The sequence below is a fragment of the Schistocerca gregaria genome, chromosome 6 (assembly GCF_023897955.1).
Source record: "Schistocerca gregaria isolate iqSchGreg1 chromosome 6, iqSchGreg1.2, whole genome shotgun sequence".
NCBI lineage: Eukaryota > Metazoa > Arthropoda > Insecta > Orthoptera > Acrididae > Schistocerca > Schistocerca gregaria.
Genome location: NC_064925.1, coordinates 125,615,875 through 125,641,021, shown reverse-complemented (window position 1 = coordinate 125,641,021; position 25,147 = coordinate 125,615,875). Strand labels below are relative to the sequence as shown.

The 25,147-nt window shown below is 42.7% G+C and overlaps 1 protein-coding gene and 1 pseudogene across 1 annotated transcript in view; one reads left to right on the top strand and one right to left on the bottom strand.

Moving 5' to 3' along the window:
* The first annotated feature begins 306 nt into the window (after positions 1-306).
* Positions 307-25,147, top strand: part of LOC126278129 (facilitated trehalose transporter Tret1-2 homolog) — a 61,417-nt gene continuing 36,576 nt past the window's right edge. Inside the window, exon 1 of the mRNA XM_049978017.1 lies at positions 307-405. Coding sequence (XP_049833974.1) covers positions 317-405 — 89 coding nt within the window. The 5' untranslated portion in view covers positions 307-316. The remainder of the gene's footprint in view (positions 406-25,147) is intronic.
* On the bottom strand, positions 7,330-7,447 carry LOC126279198 (5S ribosomal RNA; annotated as a pseudogene).

Here is a 25,147-nt window from a genome sequence, read left to right as displayed (position 1 = left end):
TTTTGCTTATCATGTCAGGGTTTTCATGGAAGGTGTTGGATTTGCGTGATACCTTACAACGCCTTTGCTTTTAATTTCACTGAAGATTGTAAGGAATACTCTATATGCTTGCGCAGTGAATGTGAACATGTTCGCCCTGGGCTCGGCCTTGGGGTGGCCGGCGATGGCGCTGCCACAGCTGATGTCTGCAGACAGCGGACTCCGAGATCGGCCGATAACTGTGGATGAAGCCTCCTGGGTAGTCTCTCTGCTGCTACTCAGCAGCATCCCGTTCATTCCCTTGGTTGCGGCTGCCAGCGCTCACGTGGGCCGCAAAATGCTCGGCTACGCCACAGCAACACCGCTGCTCGCCAGTCTGATCATCCAGATGCTCTCAACTTCCGTCGAAGCTCTCTGTATCGCAAGGTAAGAGTGATAGTCTTGAGAATTATGGAAACCTGATTAATTTTTTTCCCCTTGATTTAACGCAGTCCACCGTGACTTCTTCTCCAGGGCCAGAGTCTTTCTTCACCTCCTCATTTGCACACTATGTCCTGTATTGTTTGTTGGGTATATTCCAACCTCTGTCTTTCCGTACAGCATTTCACCTCTACGTCTACAATTACGTAGTACGTCACTACCTCTAGTCACTGTTTTATGCTAATTCCTTTCCCCGTCGGTTCTTTGGAGAACCTCTTCATTTGCGTAAGGAGACCGCTTTAATCTGAGAAAGAGCAGCCAGAGGCAGGTCACATGAGTCACTGCCCAAGGCCAGTACATTTCCTAGCGAGAAGGCGATAGGCATCCTCTCTTTTGGACACGAGAGAGTTTTCCGTTTCAGAACTGTTGCAAGTAGGCTGTTTAGGTTTTTATGTTGGTAACGACACGTAGCATTCTATATGAAAATCACTGACTGTGGCTGGTTGGCATAGTTGGAATATTTGCTATTGTAGTGTTGGGCTTAACAGCGCGTAGCGTTGTGCAGTTGGAGGTGAGCAACCAGCAGTGGTGAATGTGGGGAGAGAGGAACCAGAGTTTTGAGATGTTAATATGTGCGGACGATCTGAACGTGTGTCCATCAGGAAAAGCAATCTTGCCAAACTGGATGTCACAAATCATATAATGAATAATGACCTTTTGAACACTGTTAAGGTAAATACATCTTTTGTCTGTATCAAAATCTTCCATTTGCTAACCATGCCTATCAGTAGTTAGTGCCTTCAGTAGTTAGAATCTTTTATTTAGCTGGCAGTATTGGCGCTCGCTGTATTGCAGTAGTTTGAGTAACGAAGATTTTTGTGAGGTAACTGATTCATGTAAGGTGTAGGATATTGTTAGTCCATTTTTTTGTAGGCATTATTGAAAGTCAGATTGCCTTGCACTAAAAATATTGTGTCAGTTTAGTGACGATCCGAATAAGTAAAGAGAGAAATGTCTGAGTACTTTCAGTTTTGCACACCTGTTTGAAAATCAAATAACGTTAGAGGTTTACCAGCACAGTAATTTATAAGTTGTTCTAAGGGGATGTTTCACTGTAAGAGCCTGCATCGTGCCTTCCAAATACAGTGAAGAGCCAAATAAACTGGTACACGTGCCTGATATCGTGTAGGGGCCCCGCGAACACGCAGAAGTGCCGCAACAAGACGTGGCATGGATTCCACTAAAGTCTGAAGTAGTGCTGTAGGGAACTGACAACATGAATACAGCAGGGCCGTCCGTACGAGAAGGTGGATATCTCTGTTACAAGGCATCCGAGACATGCCCAATAATGTTCATGTCTGGTGAGTTTGGTGGTCAGCGGACGTGTACTCCTGGAACCACTCTGTAGCAATTCTGGACGTGTGGGGTGTCGCATTATCTAGCTTGAATTACCAAAGTTCGTTGGAATGCACAATGGACATGAATGGATGCAATTGATCAGAGACGGTGCTTGCGTAAGAGTCACCTGTCAGAGACGATCTAGACGTATCAGGGATCCCATATCACTCCATCTGCACACGCCCAACACTAATACAGAGCCTCCACCAGCTTGAGCAGTCCCCTGCTGACACGCAGGGTCTGTGGATTCATGAGGTTGTCTCCATACCCGTACACGTCCATCCGCTCGATATAATTTGGAATGAGACCCGTCCGACCAGGCAACATGTTTTCAGTCATCAACAGTACAGTGTCGGTGGTGAAGGGGCCAGGAGTGGCGTAAAGCTTTGTGTCGTGCAGTCATCAAGGATACAAGAGTGGGCCTTCGGCTCCGAAAGCGCGTATCGATGATGAATCGTTGAATGGTTCGCACGTTGATGGCCCAGCATTGACATGTGCATCATATTGCGGAACGGTTCAACGATTCTATTTAACTGTCTTTGGTATCGTTCTTGCAGGATCTTTATCCAGCCACAGCGAGGTCGGAGATTTGATGTTTCACCGGATTCCTGATGTTCACAGTACACTCGTGTAATGGTCGTACGCGGAATCCCCACTTCATCGCTACCTCGGAAATGCTGTGACCCATTGCTCGTCCGCCGACTGCAACACAACCTTCAAACTCAATTAAATCTTGATAACCTGCCATTGTAGCAGCAGTAACCGATCTAACAACTGCGCCAGATACGTGTTGTCTTATATAGGCGTTCCCAACCACAGCGCAGTATTTGGCCTGTTTACGTATCTCTGTCTTTGAAGACGCATGTCTATACTAGTTTCTACGAAACTAAAAGCTACTGTTCGTTGGTTTAATTCATCATCACGTACATACTTTAAGTTCAACACGGAAATTATCTTCTTGTAGAAATAGTAAATAGCTGTTCAGTTGCAAAATGGATGGTTTATTAAAACTCTTTCACCATTGTTTCAACGTTTATAAAAATGTCTTCTCCAGAAGGAAATATTGACAACTGTGGTGGCCGAGCTACGTTGCAATACAGCTGAAAGGCATCAGTCCATTATAAAGTTTCATCTCCTTAATAATTAAGACATGCTTAACATGACACGTCTTTCGACTATATTTGAAGGTGTGTCTGTCACAAGATGTAATGTAGCTGTCAATATTTCCCTTTGTATAAGACATTCTTTTAAACGTTTAAACTATGGTAAAGGGGTATTAATAAACCTTCCGTTTTACAATTAATTGGCTGTTCACTGTTTCTACAAGAAGATTTCATTCTCCGGTTGCTGCTCCAGCTATATACAAAATTTTGAAATGCAAATAATCATTGCAATTTTTTGTCCGCGTTTGGTACTATCCCACAACTTAACTGACGCCTGTCGATTTTCAGCATCCTTCTGTAAAAGTACATCTCAATCCCACTTCTCCTCTTCCTCGACTTTAACTATAAAAATCACAGTTCATGCAGATCTGTGGGTGTTGCAAACATGCTGCCTCCTACTAGCCTCTTATAATAAGACGCAATAGACAGGGTTGAAAGTTCTAATTTCTTTTGTGTTAGTATTCATGAAAACTTAAATTTAAAAAACTGTGCTTAGCACAGCTGCTACGCTTAGACTCTTCTGCGACAGGAATAGAATTGCAGCTTTGGGGATATTTTGAATATTTTCATTGTCAGACGCCACACAAGATAAAATTCTGGGATACCGCAAAAAAAATCATTGTGCTAAAAAAGTAATTACAATTATGTGAAGGGGTCAGACGTGTACTTCTTTAAGAGATCTCTAATCAGCTGGGAACATTAACTACGGCTTCACAAGACATTTATGCATTTACGAAATTTTCTATGAACATTCCATCTTTTTGGGCATAACAGAGATATGCACAACAATATTACTACGAGGGCGTTTTCATGAAAAATTTAGTATTTTTAAAATATTATTTATTGTGCAGTAGTGGTACAAAGCTGGATCACTTTTCGACATAATCTCCCCCACGTTCAATGCAAGTCCTCCAGCGCTGACAAAGTGCATAAATTCCTTTAGAAAAAAAGTCTTTTGGTAGTCGGCACAACCACTCATGCACCGCGTGGCGTACCTCTTCATCAGAATGGAACTTCTTTCCTCTCATTGCGTCTTTGAGTGGTCCAAACATATGGAAATCACTTGGGGCAAGGTCTGCTGAGTATGGTGGATGAGGAAGACACTGAAAATGCAGATCTGTGATTGTTGCAACTGTTGTACGGGCCGTGAAGGCGCCTTGCATTGTCATGTTGCAAAAGGACACTTGCTGACAGGAATCCTCGTCGTTTTGATTTGACTGCAGGCCGCAGATGATTTTTTATGACATTTGTGTATGATGCACTGGTGACAGTGGTCCCTCTAGTGGCCCCAAAAGAGAGTCGGCATAACCTTCCCTGCGGATGTTTCTGTTCGAAATTTCTTTGGTTTTGGTGATGAGGAATGGCGCCATTCCTTGCTCGCTCTCTTCGTTTCCGGTTGGTGGAAGTGAACCCAGGCTTCGTCCCCAGTAAAGATTCTTGCAAGGAAGCCACCACCTCCTCGTTCAAAGCGCCGAGGACGTTCTTCACAAGCATCAACACGTCGTTCTGTCATTTCAGGAGTCAGCTGCCGTGGCACCCATCTTGCAGACACTTTGTGAAACTGGGGCACATCATGCACATTGTGGTGTGCTGGCCCATGACCAATCTGTAAACATGCTGTAATGTCATTCAGTGTCACTCGGTGGTTTTCCTTCACTATGGCTTCAACTGCTGCAATGTTCTGTCGAGCCACAACTCGTTGTGCCTGACCTTGATGAGGAGCATCTTCCACCGAAGTCACACCATTTGCGAACTTCGTACTCCATTCGTAGACTTGCTGCTGTGACAAACATGCATCACTGTACTGAACCTTCGTTCGTCGATGAATTTCTTTAAGTTTCACACCTTACCTACGCAAAAACCGAATAACAGAACGGTGTTCTTCCTTGGTGCAAGTTGTAAGTGGGACGGACATCTTTATAAAGATACTGCGACGTTGTGTGTGCATCTGCACTATGCTGCCACCTACAGGCCATTTTGCACGGTGTTTGTAGCACGCTTACCCACTTACAGGAAAACGGCGCGAAATTTCGATTTGTTACTACAAATTTAAGGTTTTCATTTGACTCACCCTCGTAGAAAGAACATTTTCTTCATTACTCTTTAACGATTCCAACTTTGGAGCAGAAAGGGTTGAAATACGCAGCTGCAAAACTCTTTGGCAATCTACCCAGAAAAATAAAACGTCTGACAGGTAGCAGAAGTATTTTTCGTAGGTATACTTCATAGGTTAACGCCGCACTGATTAGCCGTTCAGTCTTGGGCGCCTTGCCACGGTTCGCGCGGTTTCCCCTGTCGGAGGTTCGAGTCCTCCCTTGGGTATGGGTGTTTGCGTTATCCTTAGCGTAAATTAGTTTAACTTAGATTAAATAGTATGTAAGCCTAGGGACCGATGCCCTCAGCAGTTCGGTCCCATAGAACTTAGCACCGAGCGAGGTGGCGCAGTGGTTAGACACTGGACTCGCTTTCGGGAGGACGACTGTTCAATCCCGCTTCCGGCCATCCTGATTTAGGTTTTCCGCGATTTTCCTAAATCTCTCCAGGCAAATGCCTGGGTGGTTCCTTTGAAAAGGGCACGGCCGACTTCCTTCCCCATCCTTCCCTAATCCGATGAGACCGATGACCTCGCTGTCTCCTTCCCCAAAACAACCCCAACTCCATAGAACTTACCATAAATTTCCTAAATTTCCGTAGGTTCACGTTACCAACACCTATAAAAAGAATAGTTCTTCAATAAAAAATAATCAGTCCTTTCTAGAGGATAAACATGTAAACGGCCAGCGTGTAGGCTTATAAATATTTCTGCAGCTTTTTGCATGTATATATTTTCTGTTCTACGCCGCCTCTGTAGCCGAATGGTTAGCGCAGTTGCCTTCGGTGCAGAGAGACCTGTGTTTTATTCTCGATATCTCCTCGGATTTTTGTGAAGTAAGGAGGTCTGGAACGGGGTGCGCTTAGGCTGTTGCGACCAAAAGAGGGACTGCTTCAATAAAGAAGCAGCTGGATCTACTGGCAATAATGGCAGGGGCGTTGGCGACATACTGATCACGTACATGAAATGTATTCGCAGCTGCAAATATGGACGACCATCAGCTGTATAGTGGAACGACGACAATCAAAATTTCTTCCGGATCGTGACTCGATCCCGGATTTCCCGCATATCGCGAGCGGTCGTCTTACAATTAGGATAGCTTCAGCTCTACTTCATTCAACTTTTCCCACAGTTTGTTGGCGGGTGCATTGTCATATGCTTTCTTCTACGTCACTCATTGTAAAATGGGTCTCCAGACCAACTTTTGTGCGTTTTTCACACATTAATTTCATTCATTCACATATTAATTTCATTCATTCAGGTAATGCAAAATGGCTAAGCAGGGATGGCTGGAGGACAAATGTAAGGATGTAGAGGCGTATATGACTAGGGGTAAGATAGATGCTGCCTACAGGAAAATTGAAGAGACCTTTGGAGAAAACAGAAACACTTGCATGAATATCAATAGCTCAGATGGAAACCCAGTTCTAAGCAAAGAAGGGAAAGCAGAAAGTTGGAAGGAGTATATAAACGGTCAATACGAGTACAAGGGCGATGTACTTGGGGACAATATTATGTAAATGGAAGAGGATGTAGATGAAGATGAAATGGGAGATATGATACTGGGTGAATAGTCTGACAGAGCACTGAAAGACCTGAGTAGAAAAAAGTCCCCGGGAGTAGACAACATTCCATTAGAACTACTGATGGCCTTGGGAGAGCCAGCCCTGACAAAACTCTACCTTATGGTGAGCAAGATGTATGAGACAGGCGAAATACCCTCAGACTTCAAGAAGAATATAATAATTCCAATCCCAAAGAAAGCAGGTGTTGACAGATGTGAAAATTACCGAACTATCAGTTTAATAAGCCATGGCTGCAAATTACTAATACGAATTCTTCACAGACAAATGGAAAAAATGGTAGAAGCCTACCGCGGGGAAAATCTATTTGGATTCCGTAGAAATGTCGGAACACGTCAAGCAATACTGACCCTACGACTTATCTTAGAAAATAGGTTAAGGAAAGGCAAACCTACGTTTCTAGCATTTATAGACTTAGAGAAAGCTTTTGACGATGTTGACTGGAATACTCTCTTTCAAATTCTGAAGGTGGCAGGGGTAAAATACAGGAAAAAAAGCACTCCGTCTTCAAGCCACAAGTGGCCCATCGGGACCATCCGACCGTCGTGTCATCCTCAGTTGAGGATGAGGATAGGAGGGGCGTGTGGTCAGCACACCGCTCTCTCGGTCGTTATGATGGTTTTCTTTGACCGGAGCCGCTACTGTTCGGTCGAGTAGCTCCTCATTTGGCATCACGAGGCTGAGTGCAGAAAAATGCCAACGACGCATGACGGCCCGGATGGTCACCCATCCAAGTGCCGGCCACACCCGACAGCGCTTAACTTTGGTGATCTGACGGGAACCGGTGTATCCACCGCGGCATGGTCGTTGCCCTAAAATACAGCGAGCGAAAGGCTATTTACAATTTGTACACAAACCGAATGGCAGCTGTAAGAGTCGAAGGGAATAAAAGGGAAGCAGTGGTTGGGAAGGGAGTGATACAGGGTTGTAGCCTATCCCCGATGTTATTCAAACTGTATATTGAGCAAGCAGTAAAGGAAACAAAAGAAAAATTCGGAGTAGGAATTAAAATCCATGGAGAAGAAATAATAACTTTGAGGATCGCCGATGACATTATAATTCTGTCAGGGACAGAAAAGGACCTGGAAGAGCATCTGAGCGGAATGGACAGTGTATTGAAAGGAGAATATAAGATGAACATTAACAAAAGCAAAACGAGGACAATGGAATGTAGTCGAATTAAATTGGATGATGATGAGGGAATTAGATTTGGAAATGAGACACTTAAAGTAGTAAATGTGTTTTGCTACTACGCGCGCAAGGTGACTGATGATGGTCGAAGTAGAGGGGATATAAAATGTAGACTGGCAATGGCAAGGAAAGCGTTTCTGAAGAAGAGAAATTTGTTGGCATCGAGTATAGAGTTAAGTGTTACGAAGTCCTTTCTGAAAGTATTTGTATGGAGTGTAGCCATGTCTGGAAGTGAAACATGGAGGATAGATAGTTTAGACAAGAAGAGAATAGATGCTTTCGAAATGTGGTGCTGCAGAAGAGTGCTGAAAATTAGATGGCTAGATCACATAACTAATGAGGAGGTATTGAATAGAATTGGGGACAAGAGCAGTTTGTGGCACAACTTGACCAGAAGAAGGGATCGCTTGGTAAGACATATTCGGGGCATCAAGAGATAACCAATTTAGTATTGGAGGGCAGTGTGCAGGGTAAATATCGTAGAGGGAGACGAAGAGATGAATACACTAAACAGATTGAGAAAGATGTAGGTTGCAGTAGGTACTGGAAGATGAAGAAGCTTGCACAAGACAGAGCAGCATGGAGAGCTGCATCAAACCAGTCTCTGGACTGAAGACCACAACAACAACAATTTCATTCTAAAGTTGTTGTTCATTACCGACCAATCTCGCTTCTTCTTCTAGCGGCTTTTGCCTTGTTTCTTCCCCATCATATATTTAAGTATCTGCGAGTATAGTCTTCCAACAAAACGGATATCTGTCAATCCTCTATAAATATTTAGGTCATTCCGTGGCTTTTTCCTATGCACCGGTGTTATGTAACATGCTATCAAGAACTTTCAGCATTGCAGCGCGTCAGCAATCGTAATTATCTAAATAAATTATGAATAATCCGCCTCGATTGCGAAAATTCCCGGTGTTTACCCAGGTTTCAACGTGGATAACCACGCCTTCTTCAGAACAAAATAAAAATGTGGGTGTTCATTTTAGAAATTGACTATGCCCATTTAGGCAAGCTGTTTTTTATTTTGTTCTGAAGAAGGCGTGGTTATCCACGTTGAAACCTGGGTAAACACCGGGAATTTTCGCAATCGAGGCGGATTATTCATAATTTATTTATTTAACATGTTATCCATTGCGGTAGCATATCTTATCCATTTAGTATACTTTCAAACGACTTCCTTAGTATCTCTAACAGCTTCAACGGCCTGAACTCCACCAGCTTTGGGCATATTAATCCGTATCATCTGGTCTTCATCATTTCACAGAGCCTCACAGGTTGATGAACTTTTATATGTAAAAGCCGTGAGTCCTCCTATTGCCTCCTCGCTTCCCATCTACCTTTTCCTTTTTAACACGTCTATTTATAGATCTGTCTAGAGGGTCTTATACTTTGACTGCCTTTCACATTCAGCATTCTTTTTTCTTTTCAATCATCTCAGCTAATTTTAGATCCCACCAAACTTATGTTTTCTTCTTCTTGTATTCTCCAAATGCTTCTTTTGCCGCTTCTTCTATATCCTTCTTTATATGCTCATATTTCTCTTCTACTGTTCCCTCTGCACATCCAGTTTTATGACAGGTGCTGTTTGTGTAAGTACTTAGTACTGTCCTACTTCGGGCTGGTCAGAATGTTGCGTTGTATTCTGAAAGTATAGGAGAAATATATTTTATATTCCACCAGATGATGGTTACTTCCACAACATGGTCCTCTTTTAACTCTGACATCCTCTATTTTTATATTTGCTTTTTGCCTAATCATTAGATAATTCGTAACTGATTTCAGCCCTCTCGTTTGGTTACACTATTTGAATTTATGTCTATCCTCACAAACATTCGTAATTCATATCGCTCTAATAAATCCACCAAACTTTTCACATTCTCATTCCTAAAATCATCCTCAACTTCTTAACATATAGAATCCAGTATTTGGTCCTCAGCAGCGGGAGTTCATCAGAGACAAGCGTATCGTCAGGACTGCTCCAGGTAAGTGAGATAAGACGGCTGTTGTTCTCTATACAGGGTGATACAAAAAGGTACGGCCAAACTTTCAGGAAACATTCCTCACACACATATAAAGAAAAGATGTTATGTGGACATGTGTCTGGAAACGCTTAATTTCCATGTTAGGGCTCGTTTTAGTTTCGTCAGTATGTATTGCACTTCCTAGATTCACCGCCATGATTTCATACGGGATACTCTTCCTGTGCTGCTAGAACATGTGCCTTTACAAGTAAGACACAACATGTGGTTCATGCACGATGGAGCTCCTGCTCATTTCAGTCGAAGTATTCGTACGCTTCGCAACAGCAGATTCGGTAACCGATGGATTGGTAGAGGCGGACCAATTCCATGGCCTCCACGCTCTCCTGACCTCAACCGTCTTGACTTTCATTTATGGGGGCATTTGAAAGCTCTTGTCTACGCAACCCCGGTACCAAACGTAGAGACTCTTCGTGCTCGTATTGTGGACGGCTGTGATACAATACGCCATTCTCCAGGGCTGCATCAACGCATCAGGGATTCCATGCGACGGAGGGTGGATGCATGTAGCCTCGCTAACGAAGGAGATTTTGAACATTTCCTGTAACAAAGTGTTTGAAGTCACGCTGGTACGTTCTATTGCTGTGTGTTTCCATTCCATGATAAATGTGATTTGAAGAGAAGTCACCAAATGAGCTCTAACATGGAAAGTAAGTGTTTCCGGACACATGTACACATAACATATTTTCTTTCTTTGTGTGTGAGGAACGTTTCCTGAAAGTTTGGCCGTACTTTTTTGTAACACCCTGTTTACACAAATGAATTGGAGGATAGAGTGGGCAGAAAACTGCGGTCATTTTCTAATCATGCTGTCGTGTACGGTAAGATTTCGAAGTTGAGTGACTGTCTGAGGATAACAGATGAATTTGAGAAAATTTCTAGTTGGTGTGATGAATGGCAGCTAGTTCCAAATGTGGAAAAATGGAAGGTAATGTGGATAAGTAGGAGAAACAAGCCTGTAAGATTTGGATAAGGCATTAGTAGTGTCCTGCTAGGCACAGTCACGTTGTTTAAAATTCTGGGCGTAACACTGCAAAGGGATATGAAATGGAGCGAGGATGTGAGGACTGTGTTAGGGAAGGCGAATGGTCGGCTTCGGTTTACAGGTTTTACTTGTAGGTTGGAGCAACACGTGTTTCGGAGATGCTTCGGAAACACAAATGGGAGTCACTGACGTGAAGCAGATGTTCGAGAAACACTGTCCAGAAAATTCAGACAACCGGCAGATGTGCAAAACTATAGACGTCGATCAGTTGTAGAATTTCGGGACACGTATTATGTTCGAATATAATGACTTTTCCGGAGACCAGAAATCTAATTTTTAGGAATCAGCATGGGTTTCGATAAAGACGACGGTGTGAAACCCAGCTCGCGCTATTCGTCCACGAGACTCACAGGGCCATAGACACGGGTTCCCAGGTAGATGCCGTGTTTCTTGACTTCAAGGCGTTTGATACAGTTCTCCACAATCGTTTAATGAACAAAGTATAAGTATATGGACAATCAGACCACTTGTGTGATTGTATTGAACAGTTCCTAGATAACAGAACGCAGCATGTCATTCTCAATGGAGAGAAGTTTTACGAAGTACGAGTGACTACAGGTGTGCCGCAGGGGAGTGTTGTACGACCGTTGCTATTCACAATATACATAAATGACCTTGTGGATAACATCGCAAGTTCACTGAGGCTTTTTGCAGGTGGTAGTGGTATATCTATAACACTGGAAAATTGTACTGAAATGCAGGAGAATCTGCAACGAATTGACCCATGGTGCAGGGAATGGAAATTGAATCTAAATGAAAACAAGTGTAATGTGCTGCGAATACATAGAAAGAAAGATCGTTTATGATTTAGCTACAATATAGCTGGTCAGCAACTGGAAACAGTTAATTCCATAAATTATCTGGGAGTAGGCACTAGGAGTGACTTAAAATAGAATGATCATATAAATACACTCCTGGAAATGGAAAAAAGAACACATTGACACCGGTGTGTCAGACCCACCATACTTGCTCCGGACACTGCGAGAGGGCTGTACAAGCAATGATCACACGCACGGCACAGCGGACACATCAGGAACCGCGGTGTTGGCCGTGGCATACGGAGCTCCATCGCATTCGTTAACACTGGTAGCATGCCGCGACAGCGTGGACGTGAACCGTATGTGCAGTTGACGGACTTTGAGCGAGGGCGTATAGTGGGCAAGCGGGAGGCCGGGTGGACGTACCGCCGAATTGCTCAACACGTGGGGCGTGAGGTCTCCACAGTACATCGATGTTGTCGCCAGTGGTCGGCGGAAGGTGCACGTGCCCGTCGACCTGGGACCGGACCGCAGAACGCACGGATGCACGCCAAGACCGTAGGATCCTACGCAGTGCCCTAGGGAACCGCACCTCCACTTCCCAGCTAATTAGGGACACTGTTGCTCCTGGGGTATCGGCGAGGACCATTCGCAACCGTCTCCATAAGGCTGGGCTACGGTCCCGCACACCGTTAGGCCGTCTTCCGCTCACGCCCCAACATCGTGCAGCCCGCCTCCAGTGGTGTCGCGACAGGCGTGAATGGAGGGACGAATGGAGACGTGTCGTCTTCAGCGATGAGAGTCGCATCTGCCTTGGTGCCAATGATGGTCGTATGCGTGTTTGGCGCCGTGCAGTTGAGCGCCACAATCAGGACTGCATACGACGGAGGCACACAGGGCCAAGACCCAGCATCATGGTGTGGGGAGCGATCTCCTACACTGGCCGTACACTTCTGATGATCGTCGAGGGGACACTGAATAGTGCACGGTACATCCAAACCGTCATCGAACCCATCGTTCTACCATTCCAAAAAAAAAAAAAAAAAAAGACCGGCAAGGTAACTTGCTGTTCCAACAGGGCAATGCACGTCCGCATGTATCCCGTGCCACCCAACGTGCTCTAGAAGGTGTAAGTCAACTACCCTGGCCAGCAAGATCTCCGGATCTGTCCCCCATTGAGCATGTTTGGGACTGGATGAAGCATCGTCTCACGCGGTCTGTACGTCCAGCACGAACGCTGGTCCAACTGAGGCGCCAGGTGGAAATGGCATGGCAAGCCGTTCCACATGACTACATCCAGCATCTCTACGATCGTCTCCATGGGAGAACAGCAGCCTGCATTGCTGCGAAAGGTGGATGTACACTGTACTAGTGCCGACATTGTGCATGCTCTGTTGCCTGTGTCTATGTGCCTGTGGTTCTGTCAGTGTGATCATGTGATGTATCTGACCCCAGGAATGTGTCAATAAAGTTTCCCCTTCCTGGGACAATGAATTCACGGTGTTCTTATTTCAATTTCCAGGAGTGTATGATCGCCGGTAAAGCAGATGCCACACTGAGATTCATTGGAAGAATCCTAAGAAAATGCAATCCGAAAACAAAGGAAGTAGGTTACAGTATACTTGTCCGCCCACTGCTTGAATATTGCTCACCAGTGTGGGATCCGTACCTGGTAGGGTTGATAGAAGAGATAGAGAAGATCCAACGGAGAGCAGCGCGCTGCGTTACAGGATCATTTAGTAATCGCAAAAGTGTTACGAAGATGATAGATAAATTCCAGTGGTAGACTCTGCAGGAGAGTGGCTCTGTAGCTCGGTACGGGCTTTTGTTGAATTTTCGGGAACATACCTTCACCGAGGAGTCAAGCAGTATATTACTCCCTCCTAAGTATATCTCGCGAAGAGACCATGAGGATAAAATCAGAGAGATTAGAGCCCACACAGAAGCATACCGACAATCCTTCTTTCCACGGACAATACGAGACTGGAATAGAAGGGAGAACCGATAGAAGTACTCAAAGTACCCTCCGCCTCACATCGTCAGGTGGCTTGCCGAGTGTGGATGTAGATGTAGATTTGAAGCTGACTGCAGAACGACGCTCTTTCCACTTAAATACATTGGGTGTAACGGCCACGAAGATAAAACACGAGAAATTAGGGCTCACACGGAGCATACAGACAGCTCCTCCACTTGCGACTGAGCAGGAAAGAAAATGACTAGGAATGCTACAGGATATCCTCTGCCACGCGCAGTACGGTCGCTTGCGGATAATCTATGCAGATGTAGCTGCAGATGTCAATAGCTTTACTGTTCCGCTGTTTCCTCACTCTTATATTAAAATCTCCTGCCAGTAGCAATTCATGGTCACTTCGAACGGCTTCTATAGGCTCTATTAGCTAATGTTCAAAATCATTTTTACTTTCATGGGTGCATTGTCGGTAGGAGCGAAGAAATATTCATATTCATAGGTCTTACTTACACTGAGCATTTTTAATCTTTCTTTAACTGCTTTTCTCAAGATAACATATTTAGACCATCGTCCTTCTGTTTTTTACTGCTTCACTAAAACAATGGGCGAACTCCTGCAGATATTCACAGCAGTACCCCTCTTCTTTGTTTCGGTAAGTACAGCTACATCACTGTTGTGCTGTCTTATGGTGTTTATTCCGGATGCTGTGTACAAACAAGAAATCAAAATTCTATGTCCACTTTCATCTCCGTTGCCGAATTCAACGAAAACCAGCCGGAAACGCAGTCATATTACCAGATATTTTAGCTGGCTGTCGGCGAGGAACTGGCAAGTAATACAATCCCCAAATAGGATTTGTCATCAGGGTTCTCTTTCTCTAGGAAGATTAGCTTCACCAAGCCTCAGAGTTCTTTCTTCCTCACAATGAAGAAGATGGGAAATTAATAACTGAGGGTAGCAAAAGAAGTTGAGTTACTTACTTCACAAACCGACTCTCGCGGGAAAGGAAACAGAATGAAAGGTCGTTGCAAGACACAGTTCGTAATTCATTAATCGTAATTCATTGACATTATCTTTAACAAAATCTTTGAGTATTTGCCATATCTCGTTTCCGGCGCGAGGAACTGATTACAGCAGCAACTGAAAAAAGGAACCATTACTAACATAACTGTCTCCAGTTTCTAAGGAGCAAAGTGTAATGTTAGCGTTTCTACCAATTTGTTTCGTCATTAATTAATGTCCTGCTTTCAAATGCTAATGGATGTTGGAGCTACTGTTCAGTAATAATTGCGCTATCTCCTTGAGTTTGGCGCATGGTATTGGTTGTTGTGGTGGTGAGTTCCTGTGTCAGCAAACTGCTGCGGTCATCAGTCCCTAGGCTTACACACCACTTAATCTAACTTAAACTAACTTACGCTACGGACAACACACACACACACCCACGCCCGAGGGAAGACTCGAACCTCCGAAGGGGTGAGTCGCTCGAACCGTGGCGAAGTGCCTGAGCACGAGCGACTATCCCGTTCGCGCATGAGTAAAAATTCAGATCTCTACTGTTTATTTTTCCTTTGCCATTTTTCTTGTTCTCGGTGCAAAATTATCCTATCCCTATAAAGCGGCTGACGACTGTTAGCTCTAGAAATAAAATAGCGGACCTTTCGTAGGATCGGCGTGATATTTTCGTTGTCTCGCTTTTCTGTGCCGTTCCCTCCGGTGTAATCGCTTGTTTACAGATACGAACAAATGATAGTGAGCACTGGCAAATTATCTGAGAATGCTCGTTCGCTTTTGACCGCTTTCATTCGCTGCAGTGTGAGCAATACTGTTCTCTTCGATATGTTCACTTTCGTTTCACTTGAACATCGGTATCTCTCAAGATCCCATACCCGTGATCATTTGGAACATCAGCTGTATAGCTCACCACAATTTATGCTTCAGACATTAAGCAGACCTTTCCCTGTAGCATAGAAACATTCACGACCAATCATCTCACCATCCCCATCGCTGTTATTTACTGCCACTCGTGAAATGCGTACAAAAACAATGATCTATTTCGTCTGCTACTGATCATCTAAGTGTTACAGTACTTCGTGATTTTGGGAGAGCATTTGCGAAATGTCCATCAGATGTATAGTATTCCTATTACACGAACAAAATGACAACATTCTAATCTCATCTCTGCCTGCCAGAATTAAATCGTATGTGCCTAACACAACAGTCGCCCCAAATGTAAACATAAATTAAGCTATTAATGAGACCAGGGTACATACGAGGTGCACTCGCAGGTAATTCAGGTTTGTGACGGGTTTGTCGTCACCTTGACTTCCTTCAGCGCCAATTTTTCCGTGTCGCTGAAGTCGGCAGTGCCCTCCTTAAGACGTTCTTGGAATATTTTGGTCCACTGTCGTGTTCCTATTCCGTCCATATTGTTCAAAGACAACTCTTTCTATGGTAAATAGAAAAACTCAGTGCGTTATCACAGTCTCTTGCCACTCGGTATCTTGTTAAATTAAGAATAACGTAAAAACTTTGAATGTATATACACGTAATAAACCTCCCGGAAAAGAAATTATCGCCTGGGAGATGAAAGTTAGTTCTGTTTCAAACGAGAGTACATGGCTTTGGACGAAACAGAAATGTGGTACTATTAACACATTCTAGGAAGACGCTCTACCAGATGAATGAATCAATAGAAATCCGATGACATCTATTTCTTTTCTAGATGCTGCCAAGGTCACCTGGTAGACAACCTGATACCTATGGTAATTCTATTTAAAAAAACCAGAAGTGACTAAGAGGTTCCGACCCATAAATGTTATATGTAATCCAGCTTGGAATCATTCTATTTGATAACATGTTGCTCCTATGGTACACTGTTGCCGATGGGAAAATGATTTCTGGAGTAACCTTGGAACTAGTGCAGGGTAATGCCCATTTCGCCTGACAAGTGTGACGTGGACTCAGGGTTGAAACGACGGGATAGCAAACGAATTTGCCCATACCAACGGTAGTCCAAAGGATGATACAGGTTTTGGTTGATCGACCGCACCTACATTTCTTCCTAGATAGGAGCAGAGACTTTCACGTCAAAATTCTAGCCGAAAGACTATCACGTCGTATTAGGATTGGCAGCATGTTTACACCCTCGTGAGTATTTATCAATTACCTGTGGATACCGAAAATATGCAGTCTCTCTGTAACGGAGCAGTGTGGTTCCTGGCTCAGGCCACCGAAGGATAGGTACCCCGCTAAATAAAGATCAAGGTCGCCCTCCCCCTACCCCCACCCCTCCCACATTCTATGTCACGATATCTATGGGCCAACTGGATGAGTCAGAAGCTATGGGAGACTAAAAGGGGCCCTGTTGAATTGGTCAAGAAAGCTGGATGAGCCTAGATGATTGCCAGATTTATCAAGACATAGTCAATTCACCTACCAATGAGATTAGATTGTGCCCAAGTTCAAGGTTGAGATTTATTGGATAGGACGATTTACATACACAATTACACTGTCATTTACATTTCTCGCAGACAACTTCATGTCGCACTGAATACAGTTAACCACAGAGCAGCTGTTGTCTAAGTTATTCATTAGTTGACCACACATTATGTGACAGGCACAGACTTAAGCAGAGCACATTGTAAATACTCTCTGTTGGTATTTAATACAGTTGAATGGTCTTTAGTGAATCCCTATGAACATCAGAAAATCTCACTTTATACAGTATAGCCACAGGTTCTTTTATACTTCCTCGAAGCTATTTCCAGTGTTTCCTTTCGAATATGCCTCTTACTGCCTCAGTATTGTTCCCATGAAGGGGAAATAGTTTCGTCTTGACACTCTGACTCTAGAATGCTTCGTCTCTCTACTATTAAAGTACAGATATGTACTGTTATTCCTCTCTTACTTATCGAGTGCTTGCATTAAATACTCATACCTTCTATCATAAATTCCCATTACTTCCACTGTATAGTACTTTTTTCTAACAGTAAGTGTATGTATAAAATCAGTTTAATATTACGAAAGTGGGAGAGTTTGTAAACCATTCTAACACAAGAGTGTAGCCAACAAATTATAATTGTAGAGTTACACAGGGATTTTGTGGTAACAGAATCAGGTATTTTCCATGCTATCCTAATACATCCTAGAGTCGATACTAGGTTAGTGGAGCATACAAGTTTCGTTGGCGTGCTTTTCCTAGATAGCAAAGCACCTTTTAACAGATGGCATGGAACAGCGCAGTGCAGGTCTAAATATGTTAACAACAGGTTTTTGCAGAGAATAAAATGATATTTTAGCCCTGTGGAGGGCGTCTATGTAGAAAAACGTTGATATTGTCTGACAGTTCTACGTTTTGACAAGAAATTTAGGATTCTTTTCTACAGGTCAATTTTTTGAAGCAAGTTTTAACATCGTGGTATAATAAGGTTAAGATCTGACCTACCTAGGTATTATTTGTTTCTATTATGTGTTTCTACAGAACGTTTTCCGCTGTGTCTCACTGTAACAAATTTAGATGTCTTCTATCCTCCTTTTGTATCCAGATTTATCCCATACACTCTGTTAAAAGTAATACGTAAGCCTTGCTTACACATTGGCAGTGGTTTGTTCTTGTTCAGGTAGCAAGCAGTTTATAATTTTCCTTCATGGCAAAGTTTTTCACGGTAACTGTATTTGAAACAGTTATTTCTCTAATAAAGAGTGGCCTTAGTCAATTTGACACATTGCTATTTTTTTTGTTAAGACCTCAAGGTCTGGGAATAACAGTATTTGTGGAAGATGTAACCGCTTATGAAGCTTTTTTTCGCTTAAGACAACATTTGCAATGTTCAGTCCACAATACAATATAACCACCCTTTTTTCAGAAGATCCAAGTGAGATTATAATCAGGTTTTTTTGTATGTTCTCTAATATAGCAAACTCCTCAGATCCACAATTTTTCTGCAAGTATGCCAATACGTGACTACTTGCCATTACCATATACAGTGTATGCAGATATCCTTTCTTGCCTCTTTGTATCCAGATTTTGTTCATATTTCATGTCGAATTGTATATGCAAATAATGAAAGACTTTGAACAAGAATATTTTATTCTTATTGGTTATCCTGCCAGTTGTAGGCAGGTTTCTTTACCGTCAAACATTGATACAAATGCCACACCCAACCAGAGCATCTACTAAGTGATTGCTTCTTCCTCCTCCAAATGATTACCCAGGTAAACTTTTATAAACGCACACAATGCAAACTGCCAAAGCCACCCCTTATGCGGTCTGTGATGGAGTGGGTTAAAGTGTTAGTTATCTGAAATACAGCTTTATGGTTCACGATCCTTGCAAAAGTCACTCCATGACCGCCTGACGAATGTAACACACAGTCTCATTTTGTCATATGTTAATAACTCAGAGTACTGATCAACTCCAGCTGTCAAAGCTTTGTATATGATCTGAAAATCCAAAATGTATGCAAGAACTGGAAATAATTGTAATCACCTAGCCCCTAGTCCTATTTTGTGTATATGCTGGTTTGTCGCCAATGCCCCAAGACCCTACCCTGGACCTAACACAGGTGGACATATCCAAAAACTGTTACAGATGTACCATGGGTAGATACATCTCTGAACCACACCCAGACCTAATCCTGATAGATTCAGCTACAGACACTATCGCAGGCCTAAAGATGGTGCACCCATCTCCAAACACTATTCTGGCCCAGTGAGGGTGGATTCACCTCCAAACCAGACCTGGAGCTAGCAGTGATGGATCAATCTCAGCACACTGCTCCAGACCTATATTGTGGTCTGGGGCTACTGCCACAAACCACCACGTACACAAAGTAGTGCATGTGGGGGGACATTTTCCTCATATGCAGACTCCAGTAGGTGGAAGGGGAAATGGCACGACCCTGCTTTGGCTCATTCAGACACCACAGCCAAGTGGTAACCACACTCCAGATGCGATGTGTACATGCTGGTGTGCACTCACTGGCTGTCGATTTTCGAGTATGCATATGCATAGCATGTTGCATAATAAAAACTTCATACCATTCCTTCTTCACAGTGTACTTGCAAGTGTGCATCATGTGACATAGACTTCAAAATGGTTCCTAAACAGCGTGCTAATCTCCAAAGTGTGACTACCGAAGTTAGCTATAGTGTAAATGTGCTTCTGAGTCATTTTGTTCAATAAATCTTGATCTTGAAGATTGCAACCAGCTTTCTTGCATAACAAAGACTTCAATAATTGCAACCACCCTTCCCAACGGCAACCCCATCGTTTAATTGAAAAGTGAGTAACATTATACACGTAAAAATAAATAGAATCATTGTAACTGACAGTATAATTATGCTCGTAAATCATCCTATCCAATAAATCTCAACTTGAGCACAATCCATCCTCACTAATAGATGAATTGACTAGGTCTCGATAAATCTGGGAACCATTATGTAAACTTAAATCATTGTCCATTGTCCAATAGATCGATGAGTAAGTATTCACTTTGCTGTTGAGAAGTGATTTATTGGCGTGTTTCGAGTTCTGACAATCATCAGAAATATCTGCCAAAGAAGAATACAACGCCATAACCATAAATGTAATTAGGAACATAGCACATATACTAAGTTTTACAAAAGATGTTACGTATAGTACACGAACAGACATACTAAAAATGAGAATCAAGTCTTCATACAAAGTATGGAGGCATTATAATGCCCATCAGTATCAGAAATTAACTGACAGCAGAATGGCATGACAAAGCTTAACCGATATCAGTTGCTGCCACGTACCATGAATGTATAACAGTGTCAATGTACTGTGTGCATAGAATTAGTTGAACTACATCTATTAAAAATGTAAATAATAAAAGGAAAAAAATTCAAGAGTAATACAAAGAGTATATACAACAGTGCATGCAGAGTACAGGATTCAATAAACAAAAGTTAGCTGACAGGAACAACTACCACGTGGCGAGACTGAGTTAAAAATGACGTTATGTGCATCACATTAGTAGTAAATGGTAAAATACAAATAACTCCCAATTCATTATTGATACAAAAACCAAAATATAAAGTAAAATAGTGAGTGACAATATACAACCACAAAGCATTGCAGTAAATAGGCACATTTAGGATGAAGAGAGGTATCATTGTTGCATAGGTGGTGCCACTTTGACAAAACATTAAGAGTGTGAGCTATTTTATAATAATCATTGGCTCAAAAGTCTGTGTGTGTTTTCATAATTATTTCCTTATATCGTTACTATACAAGGCACAAATATGGTGCAATGTATAAAATATTCGAAAAATGTTGGCAATGGCAACTGTATGCAACACTGTATATACTCCTCTTTTTCTAAGTTCATACACAGATTCTTTTCCTTTCATTATTTATGTTTTTAAGATAAGGTTTTTCAGCTATTTCTGTTGGTACAACACAGTGATATAGTCCTTAAGCATCCACAGCACCTGGTGGCAAATGAAATCACTGAAGCTATGTAAGGCTGTCCTCCTATCAGTTAAGTTCTGGTTACAATTTGTGATATACATGACTACATTCTCTATATGAAGATTTTGTTCTTATTTCTGATGTGTCTCCTCCTGTACTTCATGCAACAACTCTTGATAAATTTCATACAAGTGATGTGTTGGTCATTACATTACTGGTTATGGCTTTGCATTGTTATCTGACGATGGGCAGAGCCCAAAATGTGTCAATAAATCACTTCTGAAAAGCAATGGGAATATTTCTGTTAGCCACCGTGTTTAAATGTGTTATGTACTTTGTTACTGAGGGACTATAAGAACAACCACAAGGTAAATAGTCTATAAGTAAACTTTCCAGGCACTCAGGAGCTACAAAACATTATAAACCGTGTTCTGTTTCCCTATGTGGAAATTGTTAATGCAGATTCCAACAGAGAAGACGTAAGTATTATACATAAATGTTGTATTAAAGCTGTAGAAACATAATTTTATGAAACCAGGACGACGATTTCCACAATAACATCAGATACAGATATTATCGAATTAGGATTGATTCCTACAATGTTATTCCACAGGCCTTAAAGGAAAAAATGCTGTCTCATACACAGTTAAACCAATCTGTATTAAAGTTATGGAGTATAAAATGCCTGTGGATGACTGCTGTGACATATTGCAATACACATTAGTGTACATTATATGTATTTCAGACGTAGGGGACGTGGACGATAAGTTGACCTTTTGGATACCATACACTGAAGAGCCAAAGAAACTGGTAAACCTGCCAGATATTGTGTACAGCCCTCCGTAAGCACGCAGAAGTGCCGCAACACGACGTGGCATGGACTCTACTGTAGTAGTGCTGGACGGAATTGACAACATATATCCATAAGAGTACGAGGGGAAGGAGATCTCTTTTGAACAGCACGTTGCAAGGCATCCCGGGTATGCTCAATAATGTCTGGGGAGTTTGTTGTTTAAAATCAGAAGAGCTTCCCTGGAGGTATTCTGTAGCAATTTTGCATGAGTATTATGTTTCAATGTCCTGCTGGAATTGGCCAAGTGCGTCGTTCGTCGGAATGCACACTGGACATGAATGAATGCAGGTGATCAAACAGGATGCTTACGTACGTGTCACCTATCAGATTCGTATCCATACGTATCAGGGGACACACATACTCTAACTGCCCACACCCCACACTCTTACAGAGCCTCCACCAGCTTGAACAGTTCCCTGCTAACATGCAGGATCCTTGGATTCATCAGGTTGTCTCCATACCCGTACACGTCCATGCGCTCGATACAATTTGAAACTACACTGTCCGACTAGGCAACATGTTTTCAGTCATCAACAGTCGAATGTCGATGATGACGGGCCCAGGCGAGACGTAAAACTTTGTGTAGTGCTGTCATCAAAGGTACACGAGTGGGCCTTTGGTTCCGAAAGCTCATACCGATGATGTTTCGTTGAATGGTTCGCACGCCGACACTTGTTGATGGCCCAGCATTGAAATCTGCTGCAATTTGCGGAAGGGTTGCACTTCTGTCAGGTAGAACGATTCTCTTCAGTCGTCGTTGGACCCGTTCTTGTAGGATCTTTTTCCGGCCTCAGCGATCTCTGAGTTTTGGTGTTTTAAAGGATTCCTGATTTCACGGTACCTTAGTGAAATGGTCTTAAGGGAAAATCCCCAATTCATCGCTACCTCGGAGTTGCTGTGTTCCTTCGCTCCTGTGGCCCACTGTAACACCTCGTTCAAACTCACTTGAATCTTGATAACCTGCCATTGTAGCAGCAGTAACCTATCTAACAACTGAGCCAGATACTTCTTGTCTTATATAGGCGTTGCCGGCCGCAGCACCGTATTCTGCCTGTTTACGTATCTCTCTAAGTCAATATGCATGCCTATATTATTTTCATTGGCATTTCATTGTATATAGCTTACCTTGAGGTTTAGATACACGGTCACAAATCCTACCGTAGAAATAGCAAAATGTTGTGTCATTATATACAGCCACACGCAGTGAACTGATTGTGCGTGTTACCGTGGACATCTTAGCAGTCTATATATGTTCACGCAGTTGGAATAAGACATTCAGGTAAGTGAAACAACCTCACTGCCCCAGTACTAAAATAGAATTCTGACCCACCTCCCTATCCTACAACACAAAGTTGTGGTAGCACTGTAAATGTTTAAATAAAACGTGACACATATCATCTTATAAAATACCCTAATACGTGTCTCCATGACTAAAGAACATAATATTAAGCTGTTGGTTACGTCATCATGGTGGTACTATGTCGTTCTCGTACTACCAATCGGTTTTTACTTTATGTCCTCTGTTCTATTTTTTCTATTGTGGCATAAATTGGCAAACAACCATTTGTTTGTTAAATTTGTAGAAACTCTAGTTCTATACACAAGTATATAGGGAAAGCTATTGCCGGCCGCGGTGGCCTCGTTGTTCTAGGCGCGCAGTCCGGAGCCGTGCGACTGCTACGGTCGCAGGTTCGAATCGTGCCTCGGGCATGGATGTATGTGATTTCCTTAGGTTAGTTAGGTTTAATTAGTACTAAGTTCTAGGGGAATGATGACCACAGCAGTTATGTGCCATAGTGCTCAGAGCCATTTTTTTTTTGGAAAGCTATTGCTAATGTGCACCCATCTGCTGAAACCTATCTCAATGTTATTCACACATTATAGTGACCACTATATGCGGGTAATTTCTGACATTAACGGTTGATGGACATTTCCTTGTTTTTCTTCTTCGGTGTTGACCTGGGCATCAGATCTTAAAAAGATACTAGGCCGATACTTTAATAAATACACGCCACTAAATTTCTTCCCTAAGTAAATGTTTTTAAGTACAGAGTGCGACTAAGTGTGCAAAAGACAAATGTATGTTCCATGTCTCGTCGACTTTATTAAATATCCTGATATGTGTGCTTCCGGCTGAAGAATGTGGTATTAAGCTGCTATTTGCAAATCCATGGTGGTGCTAGATGTTTTATGTATAGGCGTTAATATCTTCACTTAAGTAAATGTAGTATTGCAAAAGAAGTATCCTCCACATTCTATAAAATTATAGCAACAATCTTGATAGAAGCAATCTATTAAGATGTCGAAATTATGAGTTAAAAAATCTTTCTCATCTGTATGGACTAGAAATCAATGACTTTGTACAAATTTTGTCTCAAAATAGGTAACAGATTCTTTTAGGAGTCTGAATAATATTCTTGGTTACAGGTAAGCTTACAGGATTGCGACAATTTACTCCTTACATCTCCATTTTACAACAAAATTGTGGCAATCTACTCTGATGACAGTAAAATCTTCAGGCATTTAGTAGAATACTACACTCATTGCAAAATACAATTGTATACCTCTATGGGAATTTTAAAAATTTTCCACGAAATTGAATTTTCAAACTAATTTCGGGCTTGTAGCCGCACGTCACTGAACGATTCTGACTGTGCACCTGCCATGCGTTACCAGGCCAGCCATCGAAGACTGACGATGAGTTGCTCCGTTCCGCTCTATTCAGGTTGACAGATGAACCACAGTACAAGGCGGCAGCGCCCTCGCTGGTGGAACTGCGGAACTCAGATGTCTTCTGCGTTACTGCTCGCTGCGGCCGTTGGCGCACTCTGTCGTCTTCGAACAGGACCAGCCTTGTAGATGAGGGTGTTCCACGCACTGTTCAACTGGTAGCTGTTATCACAGTTCATAAGGTTTTCCGCCAGGCCTGTTTCCACGGATCCTTCAATAATGGAGTCCCAAAATATGTAGCTGTGGTCAGAATCGCTGTTCCATCATAAACTAAAGACTGAAACTCCGCCTGAAAAGGCCCTGGAGGCCCAAAGATACCGACCCGGCGCAGTATCATGCTCAGCCCACAGGCCTCGCTGGATGATGATATGGTGGGGCATGTGGTCAGCACACCGCTCTCCCGGCCGTATGTCAGTTTCCGAGACCGGAGCCGCTACTTCTCAATCAAGTAGCTCCTCAGTTTGCCTCACAAGGTCTGAGTGAATC